This window comes from Anser cygnoides, chromosome 30 (assembly GCF_040182565.1).
Source record: "Anser cygnoides isolate HZ-2024a breed goose chromosome 30, Taihu_goose_T2T_genome, whole genome shotgun sequence".
Classification (NCBI taxonomy): Eukaryota; Metazoa; Chordata; class Aves; order Anseriformes; family Anatidae; genus Anser; species Anser cygnoides.
Genome location: NC_089902.1, coordinates 115,534 through 137,153, shown reverse-complemented (window position 1 = coordinate 137,153; position 21,620 = coordinate 115,534). Strand labels below are relative to the sequence as shown.

The following is a 21,620-nucleotide window of genomic DNA, read 5'->3' as shown; positions in this document are numbered from 1 at the left end:
GGCCAGCAATGACACAGCCTCCCTTGGAGCTCATTAGAGCAGAGCATTGGAGGCAGTGAGGACAAGGAGACAAAGGCAATGTGAAGGTGACCCTGGTGTGTAGGAAAACTGGATGTGTTTCACCAAGCACAAGGGCCAGGCCTTGACCCCCAGCCCCTGGGAAGGGAGATCCTTTCCCTTCACACACTGCTCAGGGCTCTTTGTGGGGCAGGAGGAGATGGGGATGTGCATGGGCAAGTGCAGGAGAATGGTACGAGCCCTGCCTGGTTCATGGGTGGGGGCGAGGAGGCAATGAGGCCCTGGTGCTTTACCGATAAGCTGTCTCCTCCGAGGCCTCAGTGGCAGAGACAACAGCCAGAGCCATGGACACAAAGCCCTGGGTCCTGTTGGGACTCTCAGCCTTGGCTATCTCCTTGCTCCTCTGATGACCAGAGCATCCTAGTGTCTCCAAGACCTACACCTCTTTCACTGCTGGCTGTAGACCCTTGTCCGTATGCTGTCATATAGGTTGTTAGCTCAGTAGCTCGTATGAGACCACTCGTGGTGCCCCAGGCCCTCCTCCTCCTGGGCACTGCTCACTCAGCAGGGTCCCAGTCTGCCGTGATGTGTGGGGTTCCTCCTTCTCCAGTGCAGGACTGGGCTCTTCTCCTTGTAAATGCCAAGAGGTTTTTGTAGGCAAAATCCTGCAGTTTCTCAAGGTTCCCCTGGACAGATGCTGCATTCTGTCAGCTGTTAATGTCCGCAGGCAGATGGCTCACCCTGATTATGCCATCTCTGCCAAGGTAACATCAGCAGGAATTTGCAGGACAGTTTGGATAATACGGCAGTAGCTAGTTGAATGGAATTGCAGCACAAACTCATTTAAGGGTACGGGATAGAAGGCTGCCAGATTCCACTTTTTCTCTTCTTCCTTCTCATGCATGCTGTTATTTCATCTAGAGCTGTGTCCTATATACAAACACTGCACCATACCAGCTAATAGGAAGAAAATTAAGTCTATCCCAGCCAAAATGAGGACAATACCCACCCCATATTCCACACCATCTGCATCGTGCTCACCTCCAGTACTTTCTAATTAATCACCACCACCTTTTCTCTTTTGATATACACACAGAGATATCATGCCCTTAGTCTGTGGGTGTCCTGGAGTTGGCTAGGATGGAGTTAATTTTCCTCCTAGTAGCTGGTATGATGCTGTGTTTTGCATTTAGCATGAGAAGAATGATGATCACACACTGATGGCTTAGTTGTTGCCCAGCAGTGGAGGGCTGGGGGTGCCTGAGGAGCTGGGGGGGACAGAAGCAGGACAGCTGACCCCAAGTGGCCAAAGGGATGTTCCATACCGCAGCCGTCATGCTGAACAATCAATATGGGGTGGCTGGCCAGGGTAGGGGGTACCACTGCTGTGGGACAGGCAATCACCATCACGGTCATTGTCATCATTGTTCGTATTATTTGCCTTCCCTTTCTGTCCTATGATTTTTTTTTAAATTTAACACATGATTTTTTTTTTTAATTTATCTTTTTTTTTCCCCTCCTCATTCTCTCCTGCATCCACTGGGGGTGTAGCAGGGTGTGTGTGTGAGGGAATGGCTGTGTGGTGCTGAGCTGCCTGCCTGGTTAAACCACGCTCTTTTTGGTGCCCAACATGGAGCACAAAGTTTGAGCCAATCACAGATCTGACCACAGCATGTTAAAAGAAAGCCGTTATAAGCATGAGTTGATTTTAATGGTTGCTGATCACAAAGTCGATTTTTTTATTTTTATTACTTTTTAAATCTCAGGTCTGTTGTGCTCAATTTCAGAACTGTGTTGTATAGCACATGACTTCCTGTATGTCTCCCCTGTCATGCTGTTTACCTTTTCTGATGGCTGCTTCAAGTTTATTCTTTTCTTGTATCATGTAACAGTGGCTTATGATATGACTCAGAAACTATTAAGAATTACACTCTTGACCTTTTCTCCTCAGGAAACCAAGCCATGGGGGAGACAAGGGGAGGACACTTTTCCCCACTGGTTCACTCTCCCTTTCTCCTTCACCTCCCCCTTCTCCTCCAGGCTAATTACAATAGCTCTTCAAAGCTTTGAATATCCTTGGGATGGTCAATCCAGCATGTTCCTATTGTTACATATCCTGCATGTGTTTCAGCTTTTGTTTCTGTTTAAGCAACTTCTTAATGCATGCCATCCAGAGATGTGTCCAGAGGCAGGAGAGTGAGGAGTGGCAGGGACTGTGGGAGGATCTGGGCAGGCACCTAGAGCAGGGGGCACCTCCAGTGCTTTGGAACTTCACCTCTGAGCAACAGCAGAGTCCTAAAAAAATGTGAAAACTGTGTGTCATCACCCTGGCAACTGCAAAGAGACACAAATCACTGCAGCGTGCTGGGCCTTGCCCTATGCTTAACAAGCCACTGTCAACACCTCCCCAACCCCTGTGACTTTTCCTGCAGGCACACGCCAGCCCCTCTGACAGACCCAGCAGCCACTCCAACCCTTGTGAAGGGCCCAGCAGCCACTCCAAACCCTGCAGCAGGCCCTGCAGGCGCTCCAGCTCCTGAGATGGGCCCAAAGTTAAACCGACCCCTGTGACAGGCCCTAGAGCCACTCCCAAACCTGCGATAGGCCCTGCAGCCACTCCAACTCCTCTGAAAGGCCCTGCAGCCAGAACAACTCCTGTGATGGGCCCTGCAGCCACTCCAGCCCCTGAAATGGGCCCCGTGGCTGGGCCAGAGAACCAGCCTGTGCCTGTATCGGTTGCCTATTTCTGCAAGAGAAAACAGTGGGTGTGGAAGTCAATATTTCTTTAGAAAGGAAAGAAACTCCTACCCAGACAAGAAATAAGGAAGAAGATAAGGCAGGTTTCTCCGAAGAAGGACCACCATGAAAGCAGGATGACAAAGAAGAAGAGATCATCTAAACATCAGAAACCAAGTGATCCTTTTCCCAGGGTAAGCTATGAGATAAGGGAAAAGATTTCAGCCATCATCTTGGTGAGCACATTGTCACCTGGCTGCCCCAGTGCTGGGAGAACAGGGCCAATAGCCTGGAATTAGAAGGCAGGGAAGCCAAGCAGCTGGGATCCCCCTCTAGAGAAGGAGTGATTGACAAAGCCGTTGGAAAAGGGCACAAGGAATTTAATCCTGTCAGGCGTCAAGGAAAGTTCTCCCTTCAAGAAAGATCTTGTATGTCAACCAGGAAAGTGGACCAACATGGAGAGGGGTATCCAGTACCTGAGGGAATTAGCCATGTTGAAGGTGATTGATAGTGACCTAGACAACAAACAGCTGTCCAAAGTTCCAGATGAAGTCGAGTGCCCATGACCTATGTGGCAGAAGTTTGTACAGAGCGCACCATCACCGTATGACAGCTCACTGGCAGTAATGACCTGGAAAGACCAAGAGGAACCCACATGGGTGAATCGGCTAGCCAACTGTGGCATTATAAAGAAAGTCTCTCTTCTTCCCTATAGGCCTGCATCTCATCTTGAGAGAAACTTTCTCATGAGGTGCAAGAACTACAAGAGAATACATCTTCCTCCTCACCTGCATGAACCAATAGCTCAGCTATCAGGTGTAAGCATCCCTCTGCTCAAGAAAGTTGATATAGTGCGTGCATACTATGTGCCACCCTGTGGTTTTAACTGTGTGACCATGGAAAGGCCATGAGAAAACGGGATGCAAAAATCTCCCCTACCTCCACCCTAGAGGCAGGGATCCATGAAGCACAAGGAAAAACATTCACAAAAAGTGGTTCTTCTGAGAAAATTACTGCTTCAGAGCAGGACTAGAGGGGCCCTGCCTCCATCCAGGGGGAGGAAGGGGACAATCGGGTGTATTGGACTCTGAGGAGTATTGGCCTGGCACATCAAACCCAAGAGATAACTGTACTGGAGGCTGAAGTGAGCCTAACTGGGAAGGAGTGGCAAAAGTTACCCATTGGGACTGGTCTGGAGGCTCTGTGCAACCTTGACATAGACTACTTCAGGAGGGGGTACTTCAAAGATCCACAAGGGTATTGGTGGGCTTTTGGCATAGCTGCCTTGGAGATGGAGGACATCAAACAGTTGTCTACCTTGCCCACTCTCTCACAGGACCCTTCTGCTGTGCAGGTGTTGATGGCCAATGAGCAGCAGGTGCCTATCGCTACCACAACAGCGCACCTGAGGCAGTACTGCACTAACAGAGACTCCCTGATTCCCATGCATGAGCTGGTTCATTGACTGCAGAGCCAAGGGGTGATCAGCAACACTTGCTCACCCTTTAGTAGTCCCATATGGACAGTGCAAAATTCTAATGGTGAGTGGAAGAGAACGGTGGACTTCTGTGGCCTGACTGAAGTCACACCACTGCTGAGTGCTGCTGTGCTGGGCATGCTAGAACTTCATTCAGTACGAACTGGAGTTAAAGGCAGCCAAGTGCTATGCCACAATTAATATTGTTAATGCATTTTTCTCCATCCCTTTGGCAGCAGTGTGAAGGCCACACTTTGCTTTCAGTTGGAGGGGCGTCCTGTCCACCTGGAATGGCCTGCGCCAGGGGTAGAAACACAGCCCTACCATTTGCCATGGGCTGATCCAGACTGCCCTGGAAGAGGGGGAAGCTCCTGAACACCTCCAGTACATTGATGTCGCCCTCACATGGGGCAACACAGCTCAAGAAGTATTTGAGAAAAGAAAGAAAATAGTCCTAATCCTTCTGAAAGCTTGTATTGCCCTAAACCAAAGTAAGGTCAAGGGACCTGCACATGAGATCCTAATGCAGGCTGGTCAGGTTCATGGGGACCCCTGCTTGGGGAAAGGTTGGGCATCGGTCAGTGGCTGATGAGCAATTGCATTCTGCATCACTTGCTTTATACATGTAATTTAAACTATTTTTATTTTAACCCATTATCTTTTGAGGGTGGGTGTCAACTAACATCTGTGTGGTGCTGAGGTGCCTGACGGGTTAAAGCACAACGTGTTTGAAAACCACAGCACAACAGCACAAATCACACTTGTAAAAATCAGTCTCTGACATCTACAAAGAGGAGCAGTTGGCGATGATGTCAGTCTGCTTCAGACACCACAGCCCAGCAGAGACCCTGCTGCCTTCGGGAGCTGTCAGCCCTGAGGCCTTGGGGACACCTCGAGGGAGCCCAATGGCACAGAGCAAGCGATGCCATGGTCGGGTGCTGTGCTGCTGAGCTGGGCCGGGCTCGTGGGACAGAGAGAGCTCATGGCAAGAGGGCCCTGGTGCAGAGAGACAGCTGTGCCCAGGAGCAGCTCCTGTGCACAGCGCAGCAGGGCTGGGGGCTCTGACCGCAGCTGGCACGGGGACAGGAGAGAAGGAGAGAGGGCTTGGAGGCAGTGAGGAGCGCAGCAACAGAGGGCAGCGTGTGGCAGGACAGATCTGCAGGCTCTTGGCACCGTGAGGCTCTGGCAGCAGGGCCATGCAGGTGGGGTTGCCAGAGGGGTCTTCCACAGCTGGCACATCCGATGGCTGATAGCATCTGACAGGATAGATATCTCTCTTTCTCCAATATGAAGTAGACGCTGCCAATCCTCCTGGCTTCTCCACCTGGCTGTGCTGCTGCTGCTCTTGTTCCCAGGCTGCCTGGGGATGGGGGTTTCACCTGCCCATGGAGTGAGCCCTCAGGGTGCTTGGGGGAAGGGGAGTACGGGGACAGGGTGAGGGGTCTGGAGATGGGCACTGGGAGCCCGGATTCCCTGGTTATTTGGGAAACTGATATAATGATTTCCTTAAGTGTATTTTTATTAATAATTCAATAACATTTTATATTGATAGAAATAATGCTATTCTTGTCCTCCTGCATAACAAGTTTTAAAATTATTTTTAACCAGTCATAGAGTCATGGAATCACAGAATGGCCTGGGCTGGAAAGGACCTCAAAGATCATCTAGTTCCAACCACCCTACCATGGGCAGTGACACCTCCCAGGAGATCATGGTTGCTCAGGACTTCATCTAACTTGCTTCTGAAGACCTGCAGGGATGGGGCATCCAATACCTCTGTGGAAAACCTGTTCCAGTGCCTCACTACCCTCTGAGTGAAAAATTTCCTGCTAACATTTAATAGGAATTTCCCCTTTTAATTTAAAACCACTTCCCCTTGTCCTATCATTATCTACCTGAGTAAGGAGTCCTTCTCCATCCCTTTTATAAGGCTCTTTAAGTATTGAAAGTCTGCAACGACATCACCCCGGAGCCTTCTCCTCTGGTAGGCTGAACAGCCCCAACATTCTCAGCCTTTCTTCATAGGAGAGGTGCTCCAGCCCCTTGATCATCTTTGTGGCCTTCCTCTGGACCCATTCTAACAACCCACATCCTTCTTTTGCTGGGGGCCCCAGACCTGGATGCAGGACTCCAAGTGGGGCCTCACAAGTGCAGAGCAGAGGGGGGACAATCACCTGCCTCCACCTGCTGCTCGCTCTACTCTTGATGCAGCCCAGGATGCAGTTGGCCTTCTGGGCTAGAAGCGCTCACTGCTGGCTCTTCTTGAGCATTTCATCCAGCAGAACCCCCAAGTCCTTCTCTGCAGGGCTGCTCTCAATGAATTCTTCTCCCAGCCTATCCCCATGTCTGGGATTTCCCCAGCCCACGTGCAGCACCTTGCACTTGGACTTGTTGACCCTCCTTAGGTTCACATGGGCCCAAATTTCAAGCTTGTCCAGGACCCTTTGGATGGCATCCCTTCCTCTGTTGCATCCACTACAACTCTCAGCTTGGTGTCATCTGCACACTTGCTGAGGGTACACTCTACCCCACTGTCTGTGTCACTGATAAAGATATTAAACAGTACTGGTCTCAGGATAGACCCCTGAGGGACAGCACTCATCACCAGCCTCCACTTGGACATAGAGCCGTTGACCATCGCTCTCTGGGTGTGACCTTCAAGCCCACTCCTTATCCACTCAATGGTCCACCCATCAAAGGTGTATCTCTCTAATTTGGAGACCAGGATGTCATGTGAGACCATGTCAAAGGTCTTACAGAGGTCCAAGTAGACGACATCGGTCGGTCTTCCCTTGTCGTCTGATGTGGTCACTCCATTGTAGAAAGCCACCAGATTGGTCCGGCACAGCCTACCCTTTGGTGAAGCCATGCTGGCTGTCTCAGATAAACCTCTTTGTCTTGCATGTGCCTTAACATTGATTCCAGGAGGATCTTTTCCATGGTCTTGCCAGGCACAGAGGTGAGGCTCACCATTCTGTAGTTCCCTGGGTCCTCCTTTCTACCCTTAATCAAAAGGGGAGTGATGTTTCCATTTTTCCAGTCACCAGGGACTTTACCCGACTGCCAGGACTCTTCAAATATGATGGAGAGAGGCTTGGCAACTACATCAGCCAGTTCCCTCAGGACCCTGGGATGCAAGTCATCAGGCCCCATAGACTTGTACTTGTTTAGTTTCATCAGGTGGTCTCGAACCTGCTCTTCACTTACAGTGGGTGGGACTTTGCCCCCCAGCCTCCATCTCTGGGTTCAGGGAAATGAAAGACTTGGGAAGCCTGACTGGCAGGGAAGAGTGAGGAGAAGATGTTGTTGAGTCCCTCAGCCTTCTCCATGTCTGTCATTACCAGTTCACCCTTCTCATCCATCAGAGGGGGAACACTCTCCTTGGCCTCTCTTTTCTGAGCAATGTATCTGTAGAATCTCTTCCTGTTATTCTTTGCTTCACTTGATAAGCTCAGTTCCATCTGTGCCTTGACTTTCATTATTCCATCTATGCACATCCAAAACTGAAGCATGCATGAGGGCCTGGGAAAAGGAACCCTGGATCCACAGAAGCCATTTGGGAAACAAAAGTTTTAGGTCGGAAGTGTGATTCTGTGGAGGTGCAGAGCTGATGGGCACATTGTGCAGGATGATCCTAAAGACCTTTGTGTCTTTTTTGCTCCTGGCAGCAACACCACTCCTTCTTAGGAATAAAGTAGACAAAAGAGGTGAGACAGATACTCTGGGATCAAGAATGTTCAAGATCCAAATGATCAAGATCCATTTTCTCTCTTGCTAACCCTAATGCCTTCCCTTAACACTAGCATTAAAACGGTCTATTTAACCCTAGACTCCTTGGCAGACCTAAAAAAACCCTAAACCACAGATCTTGCCCATACCTTAACCACAGACCTGACACCACAAGCAGAACACCAAACACACCCACTAAAACTTTGCTTAATCTCTTACCCAGAAGGTGAAAAACAGGTACCGAGGGGGCTAGAGAGAGGTCAGCTCTGCCTCAAGATCTCCTGCCCCAGCAGGAGGAATGGGACTGGGGCAGTGACTGGGAGGTCACTTCTGTCTCTGCAGCTGATAGGGCAGCAGCAGGAACGTGTCACGCAAAGGGACTGTGAGGTCCCTTGTGTCTGGAGGTGGCAGGTCAGCCTTGGCTTCTCCCTGGGATGTGCACTTTGGGGCTGACATCTGCCAGTGGCCCTGCTAGGCCAGCAGAAGGCCCCTGCTTGGCATGCTGACTGTGGGATCCCCTCTGCCTCCATCCCCAGGAGGACCCAGACAGAAAGAAGGCCCGCAGAGGGCTTGTCCTGTCCCTTCTGCTTGAGGCCAGGACTGGACAGCAGGAGGCCCAAGGCTTGGCTGTGTCTAGCCAAGAAGCTGCAAGGGCAGCAGCAGGCCCAGGCCTTGGAAGATGCTGCTGAGGTGACTTCTGTCTGCTTGGCTGACAGGCCGCAAGGAGCCTGATGGGTTTGGATGCCTGCTTCAGGAGTGGTTTCCACCCTGATGGAGCTTTCTTTGGTAGTAGAAAAGAGCAGGAGAAAAAAAACTGTCACAAGGTGCACCTTGGAAGGGTGTCACTGGCCACGAGGAGGAAGAAATGTCCCTCAAAGAGTAATGCTGTGGTGCCAGAGGTCACCAAAAGATTAGACCCTAGCTTTGTGTTTCAAGGAACAGCTGAGGGTTGACGAGACATGGGTGAGATTATGGAAATGCCGGGATGAGAGCAAGGTGGTGAACAGAGATGGGTGTCTGCAGACTTCAAGGAAATAGGGTAAAGTGTGGGACAGCATAGGAAAGCCTGCAGAGGAGAAGGCAGAGGGTGCTGGCAGGAATGGGAGGCCCCAATAGCCCTGACCTTTTTGTCCCTTTGGGTAGAGCTTCTGAGGAGACGAGATAGAGTCATTGCAATGGGGCCTCACTGCTTCCTTGATACCCTGTGCAGGGGTGGGGAGCTGTCCTAATGAAGTTCTCCTCGTGGCATCACACTGCCCACCACATCATACAGACCCCAAGAAGAGCCCTGAGCCAGACGGGGGGGGTGCAGGATCTCCCCTCCCAGTGGCTGGGGTCAGGCCTTGGCCCTTCTGCTTCACCAAAACCAACCAAGACTTTTCTCAGCACAGCGCTTTGCCTGCCTGCAATCATGGCCTCCAATTATCTGCCCTAACAAGTCCCTGGGGAGGCTTTGTTAGGAACAGCCCTCAGTGGGGCCCATTAATACTCCAAGTCACTTCAACTTTTCCTCCTGACTTTACCTTCTCAAGCGGTTACATCATTCTCCTTCATAGACCGAGCACCAAAATACACCATGGAACTCATTAAAACACAGAATGTCCTAAGCAGCCATATCTCTCCCATGATTTTCTTCAAGTCTTCAAGACTTGTAGAGCTAATTGGAGAGTTTTCGTGGTGTAGTTAAGGAAGAAGATTTCAAAGAGCATCTAATAGAAATCTTTCCTCATTTTGAAGGCTGAATTTTGTTGCATTATAGTTAGGAGCATCACTTTCCTATAGATATTGGTCTAGGGTTTCTCCTTTGAAGCCCTGCTTTGGTAGGAAAAGCAGGGTTTTTCCCATTTAAAAACAAACAACAGGAAATCATGCTGCAATTTAAAAAGAAAAAAAAAAGTTCAAGTTCCTCATTTTGTTGCCTCCAGTGAAGTTTACCTTCCCAAAAGAATGACTGTACATGATATATTTTACACGGATTAATAGGAAATTTAAAATCATAGTGTTAATATTAATTCATATCATACTAATTCAATGAGAAAGTATGAGTTTCTTGCTATGGAAACCATTAGACAGACTGCTGAGAGATGGGCGAGCTGGAACTCACTGAAACTCAAAGCAGCAACGGGGTTGGTGAGAGCGGTCTGAATGATCAAAGAGTAAGGGGAGGGCAAAGCAGGAAAACCATGGAAGTCCATGGGACCAAACAGGCAGCTGGAATGGGGACATTCAGCAAGGTCTGTGTAATCAAGTCAGGTTTTGAGCCTGGAAGATGAGGGAGCACACCATGATAGACAAAGCGATGACAAAGGAAGTATAGGTGGACACCAGTATTTCTTCTCTTGCGATGAATATAGATAATGGAAATTCACATTTCTTCATGATAGAAATTATCATTCATGTGAGACATTTAACAGAAGGGGTTGAATCATTTGAGCTGATGAGTAGCTGCTTTACTAGCTAAGTACTAAAAAATATTACAGGGTATTGAGGCAGAGTTTTGCTGTCTGACCATAAGCGTAACCAGGGAAAACCTCCTGTGGCCCCGTTGTGTTTGAGGCACTTCCCTGGACCATCAGATGTCAGAAAAGACCTGCAGGAGACCGGAGCCCTTTGGGAAAATCAGGTGGAGCCAGGTGGAGTTGCCAGGGCACCTCCACTGCCAGCAGTGGTCTTTGTCCCTGTAACTGCAGCCCAGCCCTGCACAGGAAACCCCTTCAAATACAAACCCCTTCTTCAGTTATTTCTTGGGATAGACCTAAATTTGAAATGGCCGTTGGGATCCCAAGACACTCTCCCTTCTTCCTAGGAGACACCTAAACATCCATTTACCATCCTAGGTCATCTGTGGAAAACTGAGGCTGAAAGACTCAAGATCAGGACACTTCAAAGGCTGAGGCAGAACCCATCAGCTTGCCCCACTTTGGGGAATCATCCCCTTCTAACTAGGGATATGAAAGTGAAAAATGTGAAATGACCTGTCAAGTCAATGCGCAGAGTAAGGGAAAGTCACACATATTGTGCTGTAGGGACAGAAGGCAAAAAGCATTGCACTGTGTCTCAGAGTAATCAAGGAGACCTAATCATATTCATCGATGACATAAAGCAGAGTGAAGGACGTTGAGTTGTGTCCTAACATGAAGAAGGATGTACATTGTTGCAGAAGGAACTGTCTTTTTGTTCATTCACCAATGCAAATTACACAAGAACTACATCAAATAAAGGTAACCTGTCCCACTCTGGCCCTGTCACACCACGGGGCAGAGGAGGGATCTTTTTCAGTTTCAGCCTCTTTTTCAGAGAGGCTTTGCCCTCTCCCTGCGCTCCACGGGGCAGAGCCTGGCCCTGGATGATCCGTGAGCGCCGTGCAGGTCGTGGTAGGCTGCGGTGAGGGGACGAATGCCCTGGGCCCCCTTCGTGCTCTGCCCAGGCCAGCAAGGGCCCCGAGCGGCCTCGTGTCCCCTGCCCCTGCAGCTCTGGGCTCCCTTCCCCAGCCCTGGCTCTGCAGCACCAAGCCCTGCTGGGAGCCCTCCCCTGCATGCTGCCACCGCTCCCTGACGCTGCTGGTGCCCTCTGCCGGGCACTGCCCAGCCCAGCCCAGCCCCTGCCCACCTCTCCCCACCCCCCGGACCTTGCCTGGTCACCCAGTCTTGGCCCTTTCCGCTTGTTCACTGAAGGCCTCTGAGACTTTTGTGCTGTGGCCTCGCTGTGTGTCCTGGCATTGCAGAGCTCCCATCAGCCCGTGCATCCTTTGGCTTAGCTTTACTGTGAAGACCCACTCGCTGCCCACCCAACACAAGGCACACGGCATCCCAGGAGAACCCTTAGGGTAACCTGGTCGCTCCCGATACCTCCCTGATGCCACCAGCCCTGTCACGTTTCAATCCCAGGAAGCTGCTTCTTGACCAGTCAGCGCCTCCAGGGGCACTGGGCATCCACCAGTGACGACTCAGTCCAGCCCTGACTCCCTCACCCCCCACCCCGTGCCCTCGTGCCCCTGTGTCCAGGTGGCACCCAAGCACAAAAGTGAGGCCTTGAGCCTGGCATTCCCGGAGCGCCTTCTGCACTCCAGTTTGGGAAGAGGAGCCCTGAGCCCTGAGCAACTTCACTTTTAGTACCGAGATGCCACAATGGAGGGCAGGTATCATTTAAGAATAAACATGTTTACAGAAAACATCTCGGTCAAACACAGGATTGGTCATTTGGAAAAGAAGAATGAAAGAAAACATTTAACTGCAAACAGAATTGCAAACAATACTTCACAAAAAGTTTAAAAATTGTCTCAGATTAACTTGAATAAAACTAGAAAAGTGAGATAGCCAAATCATTGCTAAGTAAATATTACCACTAGAATCAGTTTCTTCAGTGTGGCTTTCAGGTCCTGGTTCCTCATGCTGTAGATGAGGGGGTTCACTGTTGGAGGTACTACCACATATAAAACTGCCACCACCAGGTCCAAGGATGGTGAGGAGATGAAGGGGGGCTTCAGGTAGGCAAACAGGACAGTGCTGACAAACAGGGAGATCACGGCCAGGTGAGGGAGGCACGTGGAAAAGGCTTTGTGCCGACCCTGCTCAGAGGGCATCCTCAGCACGGCTCTGAAGATCTGCACATAGGATAACACAATGAAGACAAAACAACCAAAGACTAAAGAAACACTAAACACAAGTGCCCCAACTTCCCTGAGGTAGGCATCTGAGCAGGAGAGCTTGAGGATCTGGGGGATCTCACAGAAGAACTGGTCCACAGCATTGCCTTGGCAGAGGGGCAGGGAAAAGGTAGTGGCCGTGTGCAGGACAGCATTGAGAAAGCCACTGCCCCAGGCAGCTGCTGCCATCTGGGCACAAGCTCTGCTGCCCACGAGGCTCCCGTAGTGCAGGGGCTTGCAGATGGCAGCGTAGCGGTCGTAGGACATGACGGTGATAAGGGAATACTCCGCTCCAACCAAGAAGACAGCAAAGAAGAGCTGGGCAGCACATCCTTGATAGGTGATGGCCCTGGTGTCCCAGAGGGCATTGGCTATGGCTTTGGGCAGAGTGGTGGAGATGGATCTCAGGTCGAGGAGTGCGAGGTTGAGGAGGAAGAAGTACGTGGGAGAGTGGAGGTGGTGGTCGCAGGCTACGGCAGTGAGGATGAGGCCGTTGCCCAGGAGGGCAGCCAGGTAGATGCCCAGGAAGAGCTCGAAGTGCAGGAGCTGCAGCTCGCGCGTGTCTGCGAATGCCATCAGAAGGAACTCGCTCACAGAGCTGCTGTTGGGCATTTCCTGCTTCTGGGCATGGGGTGCTGCCCAAGGAGCAAAAGCGCAGTAAGATAGTACAGAATTACCTGATAATAACTAATTCCATTTTGTCCTCTCAAGCAGACATTGGTCAGGTCCCTTTCATGAGTTTTAACTGACACTGACTGAGGGTGTCCCTGCAATAAGGGGACTTTGCTGTGGTCAATGTAGTGATCAGTCCTCACCTATAACAATAAGGAAAGGGGAACATGAGGTAATCCCTGATTAAATTCACTCCTGATATCAAGTGATTAGCCACATTGCTCTTCCAAATTCACCCAACTGCATAGCAGGGCTGTGAGAATTTCTTTTATATATATATATATATCTTCATTCCTTCTGTATTGCAAGTGAAACCTTGTCGATCCTCAGATACAAAGGACTGTCCCTTCAGTGCAGACTGCCCTTCCGAGGGGACAGCCAGTCTGTCAAAAAAGGCTGGTCTCTTCTGCTGGCATGTCTATGAGCTGCAGGATAACTACATGTTCACCTGAAAAGAACCAGGACACTGCTGAAGCAGGGCTCCAAGTGCCCATCTCCAGACCCCTCACCCTGTCCCCATACTCCCCTTCCCCCAAGCACCCCGAGGGCTCACTCCATGGGCACGTGAAACCCCCATCCCCAGGCAACCTGGGAACAAGAGCAGCAGCAGCACGGCCAGGTGGAGAAGCCAGTAGGAATGGCAGCATCTACCTCATATTGGAGAAACAGAGCGGTCTATCCTGTCAGATGCTATCTGCTATGAGATGTGTTGGCTTCAGAAAACCTCTTTGGAAATCCCATTTACATGTTCCTGCTGCCAGAGCCTCACAGTGCCAAGAGCCTGCAGATCTGTCCTGTCACACGCTGCCCTCTGTTGCTGCGCTCCTCAGTGCCTCCAAGCCCTCTCTCTTTCTCTCCCCTCCACGTGCCACCTGCGGTCAGAGCCCCCAGCCCTGCTGCGCTGTGCACAGGAGCTGCTCCTGGGCAGAGCTGTCTCTCTGCAGTGCTGCCCGCTTGCCACGAGCTCCCCTTGGGCCCAGGAGCCCGGCCCAGCTCAGCAGCACAGCACCCGACCATGGCATCGCTTGCTCTGTGCCATTGGGCTCCCTCGAGGTGTCCCCAAGACCTCAGGGCTGACAGCTCCAAAAGGCAGCAGGGTCTCTGCTGGGCTGTGGTGTCTGAAGCAGACTGAAGGCATCTCCGACTGCTCCTCTCTGAACATGGGAGAGGCTGGTTTTAGAAGTGTGATTTGTGCTATTAGAGTGTGGTTGTCAAACATGAGAAGAAATGATTCCCTCCCTTAACACCTATTCCATTCCCACTTCAGGGCAGGACACCTCAACCAATGACAAGCAGGGATCATTTTACCCCTCTGAACAGCCTTCACCAGTTCTTTTAGGAACTGAGAAAGAAACATCTTGCTCCTTGGTGTCCTAACAAGAGAGGAGGGACCAGAATGCTCTAAAAGGGTTTCCATAAATGGAACGGGACAATAAGATAACATTGGTTGAGTTTCAACTACTGTGAATGTGCAGGTCTCCTACCCATACACAAATCTCTCCTTCCTCTTTCTCATGACCAGCACGGTGACTGGGATGTGGAACCCCCTCATCATTGTGCTGGTGGCTACAAGCAAGCACCTGCAGATGCCCCTGGCCTTCTTCCTTGGGAACTTTTCCTCCTTGCACCCTTGTAGAGCTCCACCACCCTGCGCCAGATGCTGGCCAGCTTCCTGGCTGGGGACAGCACCCCCTTTGCTCACAGAGGTGGGAGCACTGTCAGCTGCACCTTCTGCATGACCGGAGTGCTTCTTGCTGGGGGCCATGTCCTACGGTCAGCCCTGGGCTGTACGCCATCCCTGTTCTCTGCCAGGCTTGTGAAGTGGAAGGTCTGACTCCAGAAGGCAGCTGTACCTGAACCAGGGGAATTTATCTCATGTACAGTAATTATTTCTCCTCCTCCCAGCTACAGTGCTTTGGCCCCAGTGTCGTGGATCCCTTCTATGATTTTGTCCCATTGCTGCGCCTCTCCTGCAGTGCCACGGTGATACTCATGGTCTTTGCTTTCACAATCTGTATTTTGGTTCCAATCTTCCTCTTCTCTCCCATACAGTTTTCATGTATGTGTATCCTGTGTTGCCAGGCCCAAGGCCTTATCCACCTGCTCTTCTGTCCTCATGAGTATCACTGTTTTCTACAACACCATCATCACTGTATGTGAAGTGCAGAACAGCCCTCCTCAGAGATTTTAACCAAGCCCTTTCCCAAACCTTCATCATCCTCCTGGTCAGTCCTCATGTTGCTTAGAGGTGGTTTTGGAAGGGTGAGAGAGGTGTTGGTGGATCTGCAGACATCGTCATAAGACCTATCTCAAAGACCTTGGAAAGGACGGATTGATCAAAGACGTTCCCCGGGACTTGGAAAAGGCAGATATTAAACCCATTTTCTACTAGAAGAGCAAGCAGAAGGATGATTACGTCTAGCCAGCTTAATCCCAGCCTTAACCCTAGCCCTCAACCCAGAACTAAACTATAAGACTCAAAGCTTGCCCCTATCCTAAACCTTGAGCAGGATCCTTGAGCAGAACACCAATCCCTCCCCTTAAAGCCCTTGCCATTCCCTTAACCCCGGAGGGTGGCCTTTAATCCCTAATCTTTGTCCTGAACACCTAACCCCCAAAGCCCTCCACCATGCACACAGCACATCTCAGCTTCAACCCCACTCCTACCTCTAACTTCAGCTCTTTGTCCCCTTGGGGCAGGGCAGGGGCTGTGAGGTCCTGCAGTAGTCAAATGGCATTGGAAGAGGCATGTGAGGTGACAGGTATGTTATCAGACTAGAGGCCACAAGGAGGAGCTGGCTGGGAATGCTGTGATGGGATCAGGTGTGCCTCAGGATCTGCAAGGCCTGCAGGAGGCACGTGGCTGGGAAGGAGGCTGGGAGGTCACTTCTGTCTCTGGAGCTGACGGACCAGCAGCAGGAATGTGGCCCAGACAGGGACCGTAAAGGGCAGAGGCATGCACATGGCATTGAATATGATGGCGAGGCACCTTCTGTTCTGGTCAGGTGAGAGACCACAGGAAGGCTGATGGGATGGGAGTCATGCTTGAGATATAGTTTGTGAGACCATCGAATCACAGAACGGCCCATGCTGGAAGGGACCTTAAAGATCATCTTGATCATCTGAAGTTGAGTAGATGACATCAGTCAGCTTCCCCTGTCTTCTGATGTGGTCACTCCATTGTAGAAAGCCACCAGATTGGTCCGGCACAACTTACCCTTTGGTGAAGCCATGCTGGCTGTCTTGGATCACCTCTTTCTCTTGCATGTGCCTGACATTGATTCCAGGAGGATCTTTTCCATGGTCTTGCCAGGCACTGAGGTGAGGCTCACTGTTATGGAGTTCCTTGGGTCCTCCTTTCTACCCTTTTTACAAATGGGAGTGATGTTTCCCTTTTTCCAGTCACCAGGGACTTCACCCGACTGCCAGGACTCTTCAGATATGATGGAGAGAGGCTTGGCAACTATATCAGCCAGTTCCCTTAGGACCCTGAGGTGCAAGTCGTCAGGCCCCATAGACTTGTACTTGTTGAGTTTCACAAGGTGTTCCCAAACCTGCTCTTCACTTCCAGCAGGTGGGACTTTGCCCCCCAGCCTCCATCTGTGGGTTCAGGGAAATGAAAGACTTGGGAAGCCTGACTGGCAGGGAAGACTGAAGCAAAGACGTTGTTGAGGCAAAGACGTTACTGAGTCCCTGAGCCTTCTCCATGGCTGTCATTACCAGTTCACCCTTCTCATCCATCAGAGGGGGTACACTCTCCTTGGCCTTTCTTTTCTGAGCAATGTATCTGTAGAATCTCTTCCTGTTATTCTTTGCATCCCCTCTGAAGCTCAGTTCCATCCGTGCCTTGGCTTTCCTTAACCCATCCCTGTACATCCGAAACAAAACCATGCATGAGGGCATGGAAAAAAGAACCCTGCACCAGAGAAGCCATTCTGAAAACAAAACTTGTAGGTAGGAAACGCAGTTTTGTGGAGGTGCAGAGCTGATGGGCATGTTGAGCAGGATGATCCTAGAGACCTTTGTGCCCTTTCCCTCCTGACAACAATGCCACTTCCTTCTCAAGACTAGAGTAGCCAACAGAGGCGAGACAGATACTCTGGGATCAAGAATGTCATCAGAAAGCTGATCCCAATAAGATATGGGGAGGTCAGGAGCAGCCTGAACAAGAGAGATGTGAGATTTCAGGGTGGGAAGAAGAGGTTGGCCAGCAGAAACTTATGATTTCATAGAGGTAAGAGGGTTCATGTAATGTAGATGCTGCGGTAACACTGACTTAAAACAGTCATGTATGGCCCTTACCTTACTTGAACCAGGAACTTTAATCTCTAAACCTAAATGCTACCACAACACTCTGAAAGGAATCCATTTTCGCTCTTCATCCCTTTCCTTTACACTAGCATTAAAATGCTCTATTTAACCCTGGACTTCTTGGGAGACCTAAAAAACCCTAAACCACAGAGCTTGTCCATACCTTAACCGGAGACCTGACACCACAAGCAGAATACCAAACACTCCCACTAAAACTTTCCTAAATCTCTAACACAAAATGTGAAAAATAGGTACCGAGGGGGCGAGAGAGGTCAGCTGTGCCTCAGGATCTCCTGCCCCAGCAGGAGGAATGTGACTGGGGCAGTGACTGGGAGGTCACTTCTGTCTCTGCAGCTGATAGGGCAGCAGCAGGAACGTGTCACGCAAAGGGACTGTGAGGTCCCTTGTGTCTGGAGGTGGCAGGTCACCCTTGGCTTCTCCCTGGGATCGGCACTTTGGGGCTGACATCTGCCAGTGGCCCTGCTAGGCCAGCAGAAGGCCCCTGCTTGGCATGCCGACTGTGGGATCCCCTCTGCCTCCATCCCCAGGAGGACCCAGACAGAAAGAAGGCCCGCAGAGGGCTTGTCCTGTCCCTTCTGCTTGAGGCCAGGACTGGACAGCAGGAGGCACAACGCTTGGCTGTGTCTAGCCAAGAGGCTGCAAGGCCAGCAGCAGGCCCATGGCTCGGAAGATCATAGAATCATAGAATCATAGAATCATAGAATATCCCGAGTTGGAAGGGACTCATAAGGATCATCAAGTCCAACTCCTGGCACCATACAGGTCTGCCCAAATGTTTGGACCATGTGACTGAGTGCACAGTCCAATCTCTTCTTAAATTCAGACAGGCTTGGTGCAGTGACTACTTCACTGGGGAGCCTGTTCCAGTGTGTGACCATCCTCTCGGTGAAGAACCTCTTCCTGATGTCCAGCCTAAACCTCCCCTGCCTCAGCTTGACACTGTTCCCACAGGTCCTGTCACTGGTGATAACGGAGAATAGCTCACCTGCCTCTCCACTCCCCCTCGTGAGGAAGTTGTAGACTGCGATGAGGTCTCCCCTCAGCCTCCTCTTCTCCAGGCTGAACAGGCCAAGTGCCCTCAGCCGCTCCTCATACGTCTTCCCCTCTAGGCCCTTCACCATCTTCGTTGCCCTCCTCTGGACACTCTCCAATTGTTTATAGTTTAGTTCGTTTAGATTATATAGTGAAAGATGCTGGTGAGGTGACTTCTGTCTGCTTGGCTGACAGGCCACAAGGAGCCTGATGGGTTGGGATGCCTACTTCAGGAGTGGATTCCACTCTGATAGAGCTTTCCTTGGTAGTAGGAAAGAGCAGGAGAGAAAAACAGCCACAGGGTGCACCTTGGAAGAGTGGCACCGGCCATGAGGTGGAAAAACTGTCCAGGGGAACAACTGGTCTTGCTGCTAGAGACTGAGGCAAAGAAGACATTAAGTGCCTCAGCCTTTACCTCATCTCTTGTCAAAAGGTTTCCCACCACATCTAAGAAAGGATGATGATTCTCCTTAATCCTCCTTTATTAAAGTATTTATGTAAACAGTCTGTCTTTGACAGTAATAGACGGATTTAGCTCCATCTGGGCTTTGGCACTTCTAATTTTTACCTGCACAGTCCCATAACATTCAGGACACAGCCCCAGCCAGAATGAAACCTTGCATGAGAAGGAAGCACAGAAGAGGTGGAACCTGGCAGCCTTCCATCCCCTGCCCTTCTGTGACTCTGTGCTGCGATTCCATTCAGCTGGTTACTCCTGCGTTATCCAAACTTTCCTGCAGCTCCTGATGCTGCTGTCTTGTCAGAGATAGCACAATCACACGAAGGTTGAACTGTTTCCCTGCAGACATGAAAAGCTGACAGAACAGAGCATCACCGTGGCTGAACCTAAAGAAACTGCAGGATTTTGCATGAAGGAACATCTTGATGTTTACTACTAGGAGAAGAGCCAGTGCTGCAGCAGAGGAAGAGGAACCCCACACATCAGGGCAGACTGGGACCCTGCTGAGTGAGCAGTGCCCAGGAGGAGGAGGGCCTGGGCACCACGAGGGATGCCATACGAGCAGTGGTGCTGCTCCCCAGGAACCAGGCCTGCTCCCTACAGAGCTGCCTTACGAGGAGCATGGCCACCAAGAAGATCTGAGGTATCAGACTCAGCTCAGATCCGGTGTGACACCGCACGGACAAAAGTCTGTAGCCACCAGAGAAAGAGGTGCAGGTCTGGGAGTCCCTCACATAGCCTGGTGTGGAGAGGACAGAGGCCTCTGACAAGGCTGAGAGTCCCAACAGGACCCAGGGCTTTGTGTCCATGGCTCTGGCTGTTGTCTCTGCCACTGAGGCCTAGGAGGAGACAGCTTATCGGTAAAGCACCAGGGCCTCATTGCCTCCTCGCCCCCACCCATGAACCAGGCAGGGCTCGTACCATTCTCCTGCACTTGGCCATGCACATCCCCATCTCCTCCTGCCCCAGGAAGAGCCCTGAGCAGTGTGTGAAGGGAAAGGATCTCCCTTCCCAGGGGCTGGGGGTCAAGGCCTGGCCCTTGTGCTTGGTGAAACACATCCAGTTTTCCTACACATCAGGGTCACTTTCACATTGCCTTTGTCTCCTTGTCCTCACTGCCTCCAATGCTCTGCTCTAACGAGCTCCAAGGGAGGCTGTGTCATTGCTGGCCCTCAGGGGGACACTGCAGGAAACTTGCCTCTGACTTGGACTTCTGGAGAGATGTCTTCAATTGTCTCTCAGTGCCTGAGGTTTGTGGGCTCCTCAGCAGAGCCCCCCGAGGGGGGATTCCAATGCCTTGGGCTGGGCGTGTGGTGCTGAGCTGGGCCGGGCTCGTGGGACAGAGAGAGCTCGTGGCAAGAGGGCCCTGGTGCAGAGAGACAGCTCTGCCCAGGAGCAGCTCCTGTGCACAGCGCAGCAGGGCTGGGGGCTCTGACCGCAGCTGGCACGGGGACAGGAGAGAAGGAGAGAGGGCTTGGAGGCAGTTGGCAGTGGGAGGATGCTGAGAGCTGCCTGCAGGAGAAATCTGCACAGCCCTTGACAAGGTACGTCTCTGGCTGCAGGGCCATGCAGCTGCACGTCCTGGAAGGGTCTCCTGCTGGGTCTTGTTTCTGGGAGGGATGTGGGCAATGTAGTAGGCTTTGGGAGTCCTGCTGGATGGCACTGCGAGGTGAGGAAGTCTGGCAGAAGCCCCTCGGAGTGCTCTAAGCCAGGTGCCTCCAGTCAGCCAAGAGCGGGGTGGCCCAGCCTCTTTCAGGCACTACAGGGGATGCAGATGGGATATTGGGATACCGCAGCTTGCGGATATTCATGTCTGTCTGTGGGGTGTTCTTCTGGGTTGGAGGCTTCTCTCCAGCAGGATGCAGCTCTCTCGTGGCATCCTTGTGTTATCCAGGTGCCCCAAGGAGGAGACACCTCCGTGCTAAGGCCATGTCCGTGCTGCTGGATGGCGTTCAGTGGGCAGCTGGAATGAGGCCTCTGCAGCCCTGGAGAAGAGGGAAAAGCTGAGATCCTGCTCATTCAAGACAAGGTGAGGATCCTGTCCATCTACACGTGGACTGGGGCTTCTCTGCTTTCAGCTGTTGCCACTTCTTTGGAAACACAAGAGTGTGATCACTGTCCTAAGCATATTTGCCTTTCTCTACACTGTGGTTGGATGACTTTTTTGCAACAACACTGCAAAGTTTATGGATCTCATAAGTGGACTGAACTTGAGTTTCCCCCGTGTTCCTGCTTCCCTCCTGCTGCACAGCAGGAAGGACTCCTCTGGAACCCACAGCAGCCCCTGCTCCCAGTGCCACTCTCAGCCAGCACCAGCTGCAGCTCAAGCAGGAGAGCTGCAGAAAGGTTCTCCTGCAAAGAGAGAGGCTCGTGCTAAGGTTTCTCTGAGAGTTGAAATAGGTTTTCTTCAGAGAAGTCTGCTCTAACCTTTTTCTGCCTTATTCTCTTCAACAGACAACTGTGTCCAGAGTCAGATAATGCCCTACAGCAGCTCTGTGAGTGAGTTCCTCCAGCTGGCA

At 51.3% G+C, this 21,620-nt stretch overlaps 1 protein-coding gene across 1 annotated transcript; it reads right to left on the bottom strand.

The window, feature by feature from the left end:
* Window positions 1-12,287: 12,287 nt before the first annotated feature.
* On the bottom strand, window positions 12,288-13,217 carry LOC136787555 (olfactory receptor 14J1-like). The gene has a single exon (XM_066984866.1). It carries the CDS (start codon window positions 13,215-13,217, stop codon window positions 12,288-12,290), a length of 930 nt encoding a protein of 309 aa, XP_066840967.1.
* Between the last annotated feature and the right edge of the window lie 8,403 nt (window positions 13,218-21,620).

Excerpts from the sequence above, each read along its gene's own strand:
- LOC136787555 (XM_066984866.1), bottom strand. The coding sequence starts at position 13,217 with ATGCCCAACAGCAGCTCTGTGAGCGAGTTCCTTCTGATGGCATTCGCA.